Source organism: Protomyctophum bolini (genome assembly GCF_963924005.1).
Source record: "Protomyctophum bolini genome assembly, chromosome: 19".
Classification (NCBI taxonomy): Eukaryota; Metazoa; Chordata; class Actinopteri; order Myctophiformes; family Myctophidae; genus Protomyctophum; species Protomyctophum bolini.
In genome coordinates, this window is record NC_137880.1 from 39,994,350 (window position 1) to 40,009,249 (window position 14,900).

The window sequence follows — 14,900 nt, forward strand, 5'->3', positions numbered from 1 at the left end:
ATAATTTTGAGCGATGGAAATAAGCGAATTAGCACAACACCCCCTAGCCCCATTCAATTCAATTCATTGATGGCTTATGGTAGGGGAAACGGCCAAAAAGGAGCTTTTTGCACAAAATAACACCTGGACCTCTTTGGTGGGGACGTAACAACTACAAAGAAAGGTAAGAAAGCCCTTTAGTATGGAATTCTCTCCTCTTAAAACTGTACAATGTCGGTGCTTTGTTTGAGTTCTACAGCCAGACCATTCCACAGATTGACCCCATAGTACCAGTAAGACGCGCAAACGCGGGAAGCGAACGCAGCTCGTACATATTTGGGTTTTTTTAAGATTTATTTTTAAGTTATTATTTATTTAAGTTAAGTTATTTTTAAGTTAAGTTTTTAACTTAGCCATAACCATATAAGGAGTCCCCAAAGCAGCTATACGTCCAAATATGGAGTGTGTTGCATAAATCACAAACAAATAACTCAGCTCCATATATGGGCACAAAGGGGGGACACACGGACACACGCACAGACATGATCTGCTAGGTCTCATAGTAAGTGCTCACTGCGTTCGCAAATGATTCTAGCGTTATGTAAATGATTCAGAAGAACCTTTAGCAGAGCGGTCCTCGGACTCACCGTTGAGGGGGTCGGTCTCCGTGGAGTGCAGGAAGGGGGCGGGGCCCCAGACGCGCACCGTGCCGTCGTCAGACGCTGACGCCATGAGGCCGGGGATGGCGGGGTTCCACGAGACACAGTTGACGGTGCGCGTGTGGCCCGTCAGCTCGGCGATGGGCAGCTCGCTGCGCCGATGCCAGATGTACACCTTGTGGTCTGAGGGGGTAATTACAAACGGGTTGGTTTATTTAAAGCTCTCAATGGTCTCGCACCATCCTACCTACATGACTGCCTGCCTAAATATGTACCCAAACCTTCCTACCTACATGACTCACTGCCTGCCTAAATATGTACCCAAACCTTCCTACCTACATGACTGCCTGCCTAAATATGTCCCCAAACCTTCCTACCTACATGACTGCCTGCCTAAATATGTACCCAAACCTTCCTACCTACATGACTGCCTGCCTAAATATGTCCCCAAACCTTCCTACCTACATGACTGCCTGCCTAAATATGTACCCAAACCTTCCTACCTACATGACTCACTGCCTGCCTAAATATGTACCCAAACCTTCCTACCTACACCAGTAAGACGCGCAAACGCGGGAAGCGAACGCAGCTCGTACATATTTGGGTTTTGGACGTATAGCTGGGGACTCCTTATATGGTTATGGCTGAGTCATGGTGACACAAATCACTCAGCTCCATATATGGGCACAAAAGCGGGACAGACAGACATGATCTCCATATTTGGACGTAGCTCCATATATGGGCACAAAGGGGGGACACACGCACGCACAGACATGATCTGCTAGGTCTCATAGTAAGTGCTCATTGCGTTCGCAATGACTGCCTGCCTAAATATGTCCCAAACCTTCCTACCTACATGACTGCCTGCCTAAATATGTCCCAAACCGCCCCCTCAGGTCTTCCACTGCTGGCCTGCTCGCTTTGCCTAAAAAAAAATGGCAACTAAAAAATACGGGGAAGCAGCTTTTTTGCTTCTACGGGCCGACGGCATGGAACAAACTCCCACTGTACCTTCGACAGGCAGCCTCTGGAGACATTTTTAAAGCACAGCTAAATACCCACTTCTACAACATTGCTTTTAATTGATCTTTTATTTTTTTATGTCCTCACTGTATTGCATTACTGCTTGTTTTTTTAATGTCGTTGCCTTGCTTTTCTTTTTTATTCTCCATTGTTCTGTAAAGCACTTTGAGCTGCATTTCATGTCATGAAAGGTGCTCTACAAATAAAGTTTTATTATTATTATTATTACAGACATTATCAACGTGGCTATGATTCAGGACACTCATCTGCTTAATAGTATTTTTTATATGAACGTCGTATAAAAGCATATAAGTAAGTATATATAGGTAAGATGGCTCTCCATTGGCCAGAGAGCCATCTAGCGTTCTTATATGTGTATATGTATATATATATATATATATATATATATATATATATATATATATACAGTGCATCCAGAAAGTATTCACACCACTTCACTTTTACCACATTGTTTTGTTACAGCCTCATTTCAAAATGGGTTAAATTCGGTTTTTCCTCATCAAACTACACACAATACCCCATAATGATGAAAGTGAAAAAAGTCTTCTCAAATATTTTGTTAATTTATAAAAAATAAGAAACTGAAAAAAATTACATAAGTATTCACACTCTTGACTTAGTACTAAGTTGAGGCACCTTTGGCAGCAATTACAGCCTTAAGCCTTATGATCCTACAAGCTTGGCACACTTGAATTTGGGGTATTTTCCCCCTTCTTCTCTGCAGATCCTCTCAGGCTCTGTCAGGTTAGACGGGGAGCGTCGCTGCACAGCTGTTTTCAGGTCCTTCCAGAGATGCTCAATGGGGTTCCAGGCTGGGCTCTGGCTGGGCCACTCAAGGACTTTCACAGAGTCGTCCTAAAACCAATCCTTCGTTATCTTAGCTGTGTGCTTGGGGTCGTTGTCCTGTTGGAAGGTGAATCGCTGACCCAGTCGGAGGTCCTGAGCGCTGTCTGTACACTGCTCCATTCATCTTTCCCTCTATCCTGACAAGTCTCCCAGTTCCTGCCGTTGAAAAACATCCCCACAGCATGATGCTGCCACCTGCTCTGGTCTGATGAAACCAAAATAGAGCTTTTTGGCCTGAATGCCAAGCGTTACGTCTGGAGGAAACCAGGCACCGCTCATCACCTGGCAAATACCATCCCTACGGTGAAGCATGGTGGTGGCAGCATCATGCTGTGGGGATGTTTTTCAACGGCAGGAACTGGGAGACTTGTCAGGATAGAGGGAAAGATGAATGGAGCAATGTACAGAGACATCCTGGATGAAAACCTGCTCCAGAGCACTCAGGACCTCCGACTGGGTCAGCGATTCACCTTCCAACAGGACAACGACCCCAAGCACACAGCTAAGATAACGAAGGATTGGTTTTAGGACGACTCTGTGAAAGTCCTTGAGTGGCCCAGCCAGAGCCCAGCCTGGAACCCCATTGAGCATCTCTGGAAGGACCTGGAAATATCTGTGCAGCGACGCTCCCCGTCTAACCTGACAGAGCCTGAGAGGATCTGCAGAGAAGAAGGGGGAAAATACCCCAAATTCAAGTGTGCCAAGCTTGTAGGATCATAAGGCTTAAGGCTGTAATTGCTGCCAAAGGTGCCTCAACTTAGTACTAAGTCAAGAGTGTGAATACTTATGTACATGTATGTGTTTTTTCAGTGTCTTATTTTTTATAAATTAACTAAATATTTGAGAACACTTTTTTCACTTCATCATTATGGGGTGTTGTGTGTAAAAAAAAACATTTTATCCATGTTGACGCTGACTTCACATCATTGTGATTTATTAACTCATTAAGTACCTTCACTGCCGCTGGCGATGAAGTCTTCGTTGTGTCCTCCGAAGCAGGAGTGGATGGTGTAGAAGCCCTGGGTCACGCCCTGGTACTTCCTCACCAGAACGCGGTCCTGGAGGTCCCACAGATGGACTCCCTGTCAGGGCAGGGTGGGGGACACCAGGTTACAATGTGTACATTTAAGGCCTATTCATAGTCTGGATTTTCGGTGGTGAGGTGACCACCGCTCCGGTGGTGAGCTGACCACCGGAGCTGAAATAACGTTGAGCGGTGGTGAGTAAAAACAGAGAGAAGGGCTGGAGTGGTGGCGGTGGTTTGCTCTTCACCGCGGCTCGTGACGTCATGTTGTAGTTCGGTGGTCACCTCAGTGACGTCATGTTGTAGTTCGGTGGTCACCTCAGTGACGTCATGTTGTAGTTCGGTGGTCATCTCACCACCGAAAATCCAGACTATGTATGAGCCTTTAGCCCATTTTGACCGGCTTTCTGAAAAACCCTATGTTTCTGTGTCAGTGGTTCTCACAGGGTTAAAACCCTATGTTTCTGTGTCAGTGGTTCTCACAGGGTTAAACCCTATGTTTCTGTGTCAGTGGTGCTCAAACTATTTCATGTCAGGGACTCCCAAGATTATCTGTAATTGGCCGCCGACCCCCATCATACCCCCCAAAATATGTTGTTCCAGGGACCCCCCACTAACCTGACGCTGCCAGATCCAAAAAGCTTGCTACACAAATTTGTTTAACAGCTTATTGGGATCTGGGATCGCGGAAGCAAATTCGATGACGGGGCTGTTCCTTTTTTTCAAGATACTTGGTAGATGATTGGATGGGAGCGTCTATCGATCACCGTGTGGGCGTGCAAACACAACCAATCATATTGATGTGTCTGTATAGCTTCACATCCGGTTTCGCACATATCCCGCCCTTAGCTCACGCTGATTGGTTCGGTACGGGTCGGATCTGCGTTAGCTCAGAGATCCCAGATCCAAATAAGCTGTGAAACAAATTTGCGTAGCAAGCTTTTTGGATCTGGCAGCGTCAGGTTAACCCCCCCACCCCCAGAAGTAAAGATTTGAGTTAAAAACGTTCGCTCTGAAAGAATATATAGGCAAAGATCACATTTTCATGATTTTTCAAAAATAGCAGATCTACAAGCTCGCAGCACGGCACCGAGTGCCGCACCATTCATGCACACAGCACAGAGAAGACATCAAAAGGCTCACCTGAGTTGCTACATTTAACAAAGCTAATCGTCCGTTCTTTGAAACAGTGAAAGACATGATAGGGTGGTCCTCTTGAACTCTGAAACACAAGAACACACAACACGGGTCAGTCACTGTGGCCCGCTGAGGGAGACCACCTCAGGCGGGGGTCCGGTCCTTGAGGGGGTCCCTAGTACTGCAGTGGCTCAGCGGTAGAGTGGCTGGATGGTAACCGTAAGGTTGCCAGTTCGAACCCTGTGGGCTCCCCCCAGAGTTCTAAAATCATCGGCAGCACAGAACTACCCAGTCTCCATAACATCTACACCACTCGCTGTATGAAAAAAGCCCACAACAACATCATGGAAGACACCAGCCTCCCCGCAAACACCCTGTTCAAACCACTCCCTTCCAAAAAACACTACCAGAGCATCAAATCTCAGTAACAGTTTCTACCCCCAGGGGGCAGTCAGGCTGCTGAACAGCTGACCTGGAACTGCATTGCACTGTTTTGTCACTTCACTTGCACTTTTCTTTTCCTGTTTTTTGTCTTTTTCTTGCACTATAGATGCTTGTTTATGTCCTGTGTATGTAAGACTGAGAGTGCTCTGAGCAAAAATAAATGTCATTGTATTTATACTCTGTATCTATCTACACACATGAACCAAATAAACCTGAACCTGAAACTGAGTTACGCACATGTTCCTGTCCGTGAGGTCCTCGAAGTTGTATCCGCGGATGCGTTGGTGCGTGTCCGACGCCAGAACCGTCCGCCCGTCGTTCAGACACCACAGACACTGGACCCGCACCCCCTCCCACGAGTCCAGGAGGTTCCCGTCCAGGTCCTAGAACAAAACAAAGACACGTCTTAAGCCAAAGGTTGTCGGTTCGACGGGCAGGACAAATCTGCGAGGGTTTGTGAAGTGATTGGTCGTCACTCACCCAACACCGCTGAAGTGCCCTTGAGCAATAAGGCACTGAACCCCCAACTGCTCCAGTGGAGCTGCTTAGTGGCCAACAGTATCAGACTGTGGTTGTACTGGTCAGCTACAATTTACAATTCAGGCATTTATCAGACGCTCTTAATCCATCACATAAAAATCATTTATCATGAAACATGCGTAAGCTAAGAAGGTAACAGTGGAATATCTATGTAATGAAACTATACATATAAACTATACATCTATACTACTATGCTATACATATGTACTATGACGTGCTATGACTACATACAATGCAATTCTAGTGCCGTCTACATAACATGCTATAAGTCTGTATCAAATGCTATCTAAGTCTACAGAAATGCAATCTAAGGGGGTAGGGTAAGTGCACCCACTGCACACAAAATTAAGTGGAAACCGAGCTACACTTCCTAACCATCTGTCCATTGTACCAAGACATCAGAGACACATACTTCCCACAGATTACAACCACACACGCGGAGATTTTGAAAACATGACCACTGACAAAAAAACTCCCATATCTGCTGGGCTGAAGTACAACAATGTGCAAACACAGCAGCAATATCTGTGAGTTGCTGTGATATAGGAGAAGGATATCAAATGGAACACAACCACCCTAAAGACTAATCATTGTGTATATTCCTGCACTATACCTGCATCGAGTGATCTTGGTACATAAGAAGTTGATCTATTGAAGATTCTGACCTTCAAAGTACATAATTTTTGTTTTGATTGTATTGTGCTTTGGCAACGTAAACGTATGTTTTCTCATGCCAATAAAGCCCTCCCACTGCACCCCCTCGTTTTCATGATAAGGTCCATTATGTATTCATGGTTTGAGCCACGGACCACCATATGACGACATTTAGCCTCAGACCCTAAACTAAAGCATATTCTTTACATTTAGCAGACGCTCTTAATCCAGAGCGACTTTTGTCCACAATGATCCCATGCTCTGGGATATTGATGTGGTTTCACAGGAGAGATAACAGGCAAAACGTTGATTTCTTCTACATTCTCTAATTACTGTAGACCATTTTGTAAATCAAGTAATTTGCAGATGTTCAAAATCTATTAAGGGTCCATATGGTTACCAACATCATTTAGCTGGGGGTTTTGTATTTGAATCTACAGAGGCTTAAAAAAAATAAATAACATGAAACGTCTCTAAACTGTTGTTTACATGTTGGTACACAAGACCAAACCTTGGCTCCACCCCCACCATGGTCAATAACACACACGCGCGCACACACACACACACACACACACACACACACACACACACACACACACACACACACACGGTAAACAGCATGACCTTATAGGTTCAGTGGGTTCATGGCAGAGACACATGAATAGGGGGAGGAGTCTGGGATCTATTCTTCAGCGCACTGTGTGTGTGTGTGTGTGTGTGTGTGTGTGTGTGTGTGTGTGTGACTGTGTGTGTGTGTGTGCGGTGGTGTGCACTCCGTCACATTCCTACCATCTCCCCTCCCCCCAGTAACACACACACACACACACACACACACACACACACACACACACACACACACACACACACACACACAGGCTGGGATGGCTTAGGGTCGACGACAGAGTACAGCATCTTGCAATGGGTCTGGTCCACAAGATTCGATACACAACCAAGATACCCATGTACCTGTCTAAATACTTCCTTAATGTAAACAAAGTCCACACCCACAACACCAGAGGGAGTGCAACGAACCATGTACAACCCAGATTCGGCACAAACAAGGGACTAAATTATTTTCTCTCCTATGCCACCAAAATGTGGAACGCCCTACCAACAGTCATTAAGACATGCGAATCCCTTGACTCCTTCAAAACCGCTCTCAAAGGGCACCTACGGACGGCTGCAATTCAAAACTGGCCCGTGTAAAATCTGAATCGCCCCCACCCCCCCCCCCCCCCCTTTTCCCCTCACTGTATATGTTTCTTTTCCCTTTTTGCTTCCTTTATGATGAATTCCTGTTCTGTTCTTTAACTATATAGAAGTGTCTATTTGTACGTCTCTAAATGTCTTGATGAATTGAACATGGTGGACCCTGTTGTAAACAAGTGTAATGCTTAATTTGGTCGTTCACTCACAGTTAACAGTCTTTCTATTGAGTTTGTGCTTGAAATGTACTGTAATTCTGCAAACTGTTAATAAATATTTCAATCAATCAAAACACACAAACAAAACCCAGCTTTACACCTCAGCACTGATTAGCTACACCTGGCCTATAGGACACTGCCTCCATGGATTAAATCTATAGACTTTTAAGCCCAGACCGCACCAAAGGGTTGTCCTTTCTGTCCCCACAAAGTCACCTACACACTAGCCTCGATACCCAGGCTTTCATTTCGTCTGCGCGAAAAATGAAAGCCTGGAGGAACGCATTGGCTGCCTTGGTCTAGAAGTGGGAGTCAACGCTTCCGGGTGGGCGTCGCTCCAAATGATGTGACGTAGCGCTTCACTAGGTCGGAGAGAGGAGTGGCCAGGGCTGACGGACAGATCGGTGAGATCCAATCAGGGCGTGCGCAAATCTCAGCCGCGACCCGCCCCTCTAGACCAGAAACTTAACACGTCAGCTCAGGCTACTTACACACTGGTAGAACTGTCCTCTCTGTCCCCCGGTGACAAAGCGCTTGCCGTCAGGGTTCCAGGCCACGCTGGTCAGGCTGTCCTCGTGGGACTGGGACATCTTCGTCCGCAGCTCGCCCGTCTGCGGGGGGGGGGGGGGGGGGGGGGGGGAGAACGAGGAGAAAAGGAGTTGGAGTGTTGGGGGAGGGAGAGAGAGAGAGAGAGAGAGAGAGAGGGGGGGAGGGGTCAGACAACGAGAGGTCATTGAGTACACCGTCTGTAGACTGCTTTTATCGGCCATGCACGTTTGTGTCCTTTCCCCCTCCCTCCTTCCCTCCTTCCTTCCCTTCCCCCCTCCCTCCCTCCCCCCTCCCCCATATGAAATCCACAGCTATAAAAGGCTCCATCAGTGGTTTTCAACCCTTTTCATGTCAAGGTCCATTATTTAGTTGACATTTAGCGCCACCATTTGATGAGATTCTGCCTCTCAGACCCACAGCTTGAGAAGGTTCTGCTGTATGATGGATGTTGGTGCCGTTAGGAGAGATAAACCTGGATATGTTCACATTCTGATATGTTCACATTCTGGTGTCCTTGACGTTTTCAGTTTGAGAACCACTGACTGACAACAGTTATTTTTGGTTAGCCTTGATGTGTTGTGAGCTTGTAGATCTGCTATTTTCAGAGTGCAGAACCCGAGGGCAACCAAACACTGCCTTGGAGACTAAAAAGACAAAGTGAAGTCCAGAGATTAAAATAGGGTGCGTTTTGCATCACAAAACGCAGTTTATAGTTGAGGGACTCAATAAAACAACGACCTCTGCATCCACAGGATGCGCTACTGTAATAATAATAAAACTTTTAAAAAGCTGCTTCCTCGTATTTTTTAGTTGCCATGTTATTAGGCAAAGCGAGCAGGCCAGCAGTGGAAGACCTTAGGGGGGCGGTTTGGGACATATTTAGGCAGGCAGTCATGTAGGTATAGGAAGGTGCGAGACCATTGAGAGCTTTATACATAAGTAAAATTATTTTAAAATCAATCCTAAAAACAACCGGAAGCCAGTGCAGTGATGCCAAAACTGGAGTAATATGTTCTCTCATCTTAGTTCTAGTTGAAACTCTGGCTGCTGCATTTTGGACAAGTTGTAATCTGTCAGTTGTTTTCTTAGGCAGGCCAGAAAAAAGTGCATTGCAATATAAATCAAGCCGAGAAAAAACAAAGGCGTGGATTAGCGTTTTTGCATCAGACAGACAAAAGACAAATAGGCTCTGATTCGTGCAAATATTTCTAAGGTGAAAAAAGGCAATCTTGGCAACATGATTAATGTGTGAATTAAAATTCTATTCAGAATCAATAATGACCCCCAGGTTCTTTAGTGTACTGTTACTTTCTACAGTCAGGTTGCCAAGTCTGTTTATTATTGATTATTTCTGCTCACTAGAACTTCAGTCCTATCCTCATTTAGCTTGAGAAAGTTCTCACTCATCCAACATTTGATGAGTTTTCAAAGAATTTGAGCCCAGGAATGGGTGTGACAATAGATACTGTGTGTGTGTGTGTGTGTGTGTGTGTGTGTGTGTGTGTGTGTGTGTGTGTGTGTGTGTCCCTGTGTGTGTGTGTGTGTGTGTGTGTGTGTGTGTGTGTGTGTGTGTGTGTGTGTGTCTGTGTGTGTGTGTGTGTGTGTCTGTGTGTCTGTGTGTGTGTGTGTTACCTGGACGTTCCAGAGCCAGAGCTCAGAGCAGTCGTCGGGTCCACAGGCGATCAGGAAGGAGTCGTCTGGACTCCAGGCTAGATAACTGACCCCGTAGGCGTGGCCCTCCAGGGTCCGGAGGAGCTTCAGCTGGTGGCTCTCCTGAAGCACGCACGCACACACACACACACACACACACACACACACACACACACACACACAGGGACACACACGCACACACAATTTACAATTTAGGCATTTAGCAGACGCTCTTAATCCAGAGCGATTTACATTAAGCAAGAACAAAAAAGCACGGGAATACATCACATAAAAGCATTTATCATGAAACATGCGTAAGCTAAGAACGTAACAGTGGAATATCTATATAATGAAACTATACATATAAACTATACATCTATACTACTATGCTATACATATGTACTATGACGTGCTATGACTACATACAATGCAATTCTAGTGCTGTCTACATAACATGCTATAAGTCTGTATCAAATGCTATCTAAGTCTACAGAAGTGCTATCTAGGGTAGAGTAAGTGCTATGGGCCATGATGGAGTCTGGAAAGGTGGGTTTTCAGACTACGGTGGAGGATTGGGAGTGATGCTGCAGTTCTGACTGCAATGGGAAGTGCATTCCACAGTTTTGGAGCCAGAAGGGAGAAGAGTTTGGGACGTGTGGAAGTACATGATCGAACCCTATACAAAACCGCTCGCTCAGATCAGCCGATGCAATGCCGATGCAATGCGATGTGTGTGCGTGTGCGTGTGTGTGCGTGTGTGTGTGCGGTCTCACCGGGTCCACGGTCCAGATGATGACCGTGGTGTCCTTGGAGCCGGTGGCCAGCTTGGTTCCGTCGTTGGAGAACTTACAGAACCAGACCTCGTTGCAATGTTCTGTCAGGATCTGCTGGGTGTAGCACGGGAACTGCTTCCTGTGGGAGACCAGGGACATCCTCCTTTAACCCGTGTTAGTGTTTTAAAGCATTATGTTTAGAGCTGGGACTCGATTACAAAAATTAATCTAATTAATCAGAGGCTTTGTAATTAATTAATCTCGATTAATCACATTTTAATCGCATGTCAATATTCAACCCGAGAACAGTGAGAAACCTTTCTTTTCAAATGTTTTTTTGGTATCCCAGTGAATTAGTGACTACGGGATTCCACTCATTTTCAACATTTTACTGTCATTAATATACCTTAGAGTTGTTGTGTGGATATAATAAGAAAGTCCCCCCCATTCTGTGTTGCCTAGAACTGGAGGTCTGAAGTAACATTATGAAGTACATCTCAGTGACATCACCAACATGTACTTCATAATGTTACTGTTTATTTCAGACCTCCAGTTCTAGGCAACACAGAATGTATTTTTTCCAGTGCACACAACTCCATAGAAAATGAGTGTTATTCCCCTTTAAGTAACAGATAACAAGTGCAGCAAGTGCCTATATAATAGACGAATCCAGGAGCGGGTCTCATGGTCGCAGCCTACGTATTTCCTGTAGGCAGACTCGACGTATCTGCGGGGTTTAAACCCTCAGCAGGCGCACCTCTTCTACTACAGTGAACGGCAGAGTGACTGATGTTAGTTTGCCTCAAACGTTACTCTTTTACCTGCTTTTTACTAAACACTAACTTTACAAAGATGCCCAGAACATCGGGATGAACCTGTGTAGTTTATGGCTGCTCCAACAGTAGTGGCAACATAAAAAATAAAATGTCAAAATATCCACCGCGGGGTCTGAGACCAGAGCCATTGAGTAATGGTTGAGACGAAGCAGTGAACGGTCCTGAAAGATACATAACGTCAGTCTTACCCAATCTTTCAGTGTTTTATGAACACAATTGCTGCTGTATTTTATACCTCATACTAAGCAGGTATGGTATAAAGTTTGGGTTTGTTACTGTTAGAGGTACTAACAGGCTGCTGTCTATCTGGCTATTGTGGTAGAGAGACATAGAGACAGACAGACAGAGAGAGAGAGAGAGAGGTACTGACCGGCTACAGACGTGGTCCAGTAACATGGACACAGAGTCCAGGCTGGCGTCCATCTTGGTGTTGTGGTAGAGGCAGCGGTCTCTCTGCAGCTCCACCGCCTGACGGAGGAGAGTCTGGAGACGTCTGGGAGGAAGCATGACGGAGGGGGGGAGGTACGCTGTGGACGCAGGGACACGCAGGGTTAATGATAATAATAATACTTTATTTGTTTAGCACCTTTCATGGCATGAAATGCAGCTCAAAGTGCTTTACAGAACAATGGAGAATAAAAGAAAAGCAAGGCAACGACATTAAAGGAGAATTCCATGCTAGAATGCTTTCTTACCTTTCTTTGTAGTCGTTATGTCCCCACCAAAGAGGTCCAGGTGTTATTTTGTGCAAAAGCTCCTTATTGGCTATTCCCCTACCATAAGCCCTCAATGAATTGCATTGAATTGAATGGTAAATGGTAAATGGTGCATTTATATAGCGCCTTTATCCAAGGCGCTTTACATAGATTGTGCATTACATTCACCCATTCACACACCGATGGCAGCGGAAACCATGCAAGGCACCAACTAGCACATCGGGAGCAATTAGGGCTTCAGTGTCTTGCTCAAGGACACTTCGACAGTAACTCTGGGGGAGCCCGGGTTCGAACTGGCAACCTTGCGGTTCCCATCCAGGCACTCTACCCCTGAGCCACCGCCGCCCCTTGAATGGAAATTGAATGGGGCTATGGGGTGTTGTGCTAATTCGCTTATTTCCTTCGCTCAAAATTATTATTTATTTGTATATATCCTCTCTTCATAATGTAAATAATATCCCAAGTGGCACACTTTACTACTTCTTTCGATGGAAATAAGCGAACTAGCATAACACCCCATAGCCCCATTCAATTCCCATTCAATGCTGAATTGCACAAAAAAACACCTGGACCTCTTTTGTGGGGACGTAACAACTACAAAGAAAGGTAAGAAAGCATTCTAGCATGGAATTCTCCTTTAAAAAACAAGCAGTAATGCAATACAGTGAGGACATAAATAACAAAAAATAAAAGATCAATTAAAAGCAATGTTGTAGAAGTGGGTCTTGAACTGTGCTTTAAAAATGTCTACAGAGGCTGCCTGTCGAAGGTACAGTGGGAGCTTGTTCCATGCCGTCGGCCCCTAGAAGCAAAAAGCTGCTTCCCCGTATTTTTTAGTTGCCATTTTTTTAGGCAAAGCGAGCAGGCCAGCAGTGGAAGACCTTAGGGGGCGGTTTGGGTACATATTTAGGCAGGCAGTCATGTAGGTATAGGAAGGTGCGAGACCATTGAGAGCTTTATACACAAGTAAAATAATTTAAAAATCAATCCTAAAAACAACCGGAAGCCAAAACGTTTTTGCATCGTCCAAGGACAAATAGGCTCTGATTCGTGCTATATTTCTAAGGTGAAAAAAGGCCATCTTGGTAACATGATTAATGTGTGAATTAAAATTCAATTCAGAATCAATAATGACCCCCAGGTTCTTTACCGTACTGTTACTTTCTACAGTCAGGTTGCCAAGTTTGCTTATTATTGATTCTTTCTGCTCACTTGAACCGATTATGAGAACTTCTGTCCTATCGTCATTTAGCTTGAGAAAGTTCTCACTCATCCAGCATTTGATGCTAGACAGCATTGGGTGTATAATTCATGTTTTTTATAATGCTTTTATTAAATGATATGGAGTGAGATGCTATCGGCATATAGTTCACGTGCACCGCATGGCTCTGCTTGACATTACATTTTCTATCGCCTGTAACCTAACCTGTGTGGTTTAGCCACTTGACTACACACAGTACTACAGTAGGCTGTGTGTAGTGTAGGCCTATAAACGAGTAAGACGCGCGAACGCACTCAGCTCCATATATGGGCACAAAAGGGGCCAGGTCCACAACAAACAAATCACTGGCCCCTTTTGTGCCCATATATGGAGCTGAGTGAACCTGGCCCCTTTTGTGCCCATATATGGAGCTGAGTGATTGCTGATGCAACACACTCCATATTTGGATAGCGGGACAGACAGACACACAGACAGACACACAGACATGATCTGCTAGGTCTCATAGTAAGTGCTCACTGCATTCGCAATTATGATTTTATTCAATTGCAATCTACCGGTGCGTAGGCCTACAGTTTATAATGAAATCATGTATTTGTCCGCTGCTTCCCCTTGCTCAATCAGAACATGTAGTGGTTACACCTGTGTGTTGATACGCTCCCTCTTACAATTAAATCAAAATGCATTGCCTGCAATGTTTATTGTTTATACTAAAAAAAAGATGTACTGTACTGTATGTAACCAAATGATGGCCAGGTGCAGACCGGTGCAAAAAGCCGTGGCCGGTGTGCAAAGAAACAGCAGATCTACAAGCTCACAATGCGTCGAGCCTCGGCCCGTTGTGAGCTTGTAGGTCTTGTACAATATTGTTGCACTAAATTGGAGGAGGATGATGAGTATTGGTAGAGCATTGAGATTGCTACAGTCCCACAAGTTTAGTTCCCACAATTCTTTTATTTTAATAACTAACACTATGTTGTTAGACAAGCGGACAAGCCTTAATGTCAATGCCTGGTGTGTGTGTGTGAGTGTGTGTGTGTGTGTGTGTGTGTGTGTGTGTGTGTGTGTGTGTGTGTGTGAGTGTGTGTGTGTGTGTGTGTGTGTGTGCGTGCGTGTGGAGGAAGGGGGGAGAATGTTGAGGCCTGTCACAAAGCAAAACGATATTATACTATATATCTAATTGACTTTTATACCACTTAAATGGTATAAAAGATCCGTTTCTCCAGATCAGGTAAATTTGCCGATCACCTCCAAATGATCGAGTCATTTGGAGTGAATATCGTCCGATTTAAATCTGTGGCCGATGGATCGGAGTCTCTCTAGAGTGAGTTGTACAAACACAAACAGAGCCACGAGATAGAAAACCCATTGGACTAAAACCAAATTATAAAACCGCAAAAGGACAT

The 14,900-nt window shown here is 45.0% G+C and overlaps 1 protein-coding gene across 1 annotated transcript in view; it reads right to left on the bottom strand.

The window, feature by feature from the left end:
- LOC308334721 (WD repeat-containing protein 26-like) overlaps window positions 1-14,900 on the bottom strand; it is a gene marked incomplete at its 3' end in the record, with an annotated part of 35,197 nt that overhangs the window by 1,922 nt on the left and 18,375 nt on the right. The window contains exons 6-13 of the mRNA XM_080791525.1: window positions 11,930-12,086; window positions 10,724-10,862; window positions 9,933-10,073; window positions 8,243-8,362; window positions 5,371-5,516; window positions 4,696-4,774; window positions 3,481-3,610; window positions 627-821 (exon numbers count right to left, since the gene is read on the bottom strand). Coding sequence (XP_080647651.1) covers window positions 627-821; window positions 3,481-3,610; window positions 4,696-4,774; window positions 5,371-5,516; window positions 8,243-8,362; window positions 9,933-10,073; window positions 10,724-10,862; window positions 11,930-12,086 — 1,107 coding nt within the window. The remainder of the gene's footprint in view (window positions 1-626; window positions 822-3,480; window positions 3,611-4,695; window positions 4,775-5,370; window positions 5,517-8,242; window positions 8,363-9,932; window positions 10,074-10,723; window positions 10,863-11,929; window positions 12,087-14,900) is intronic.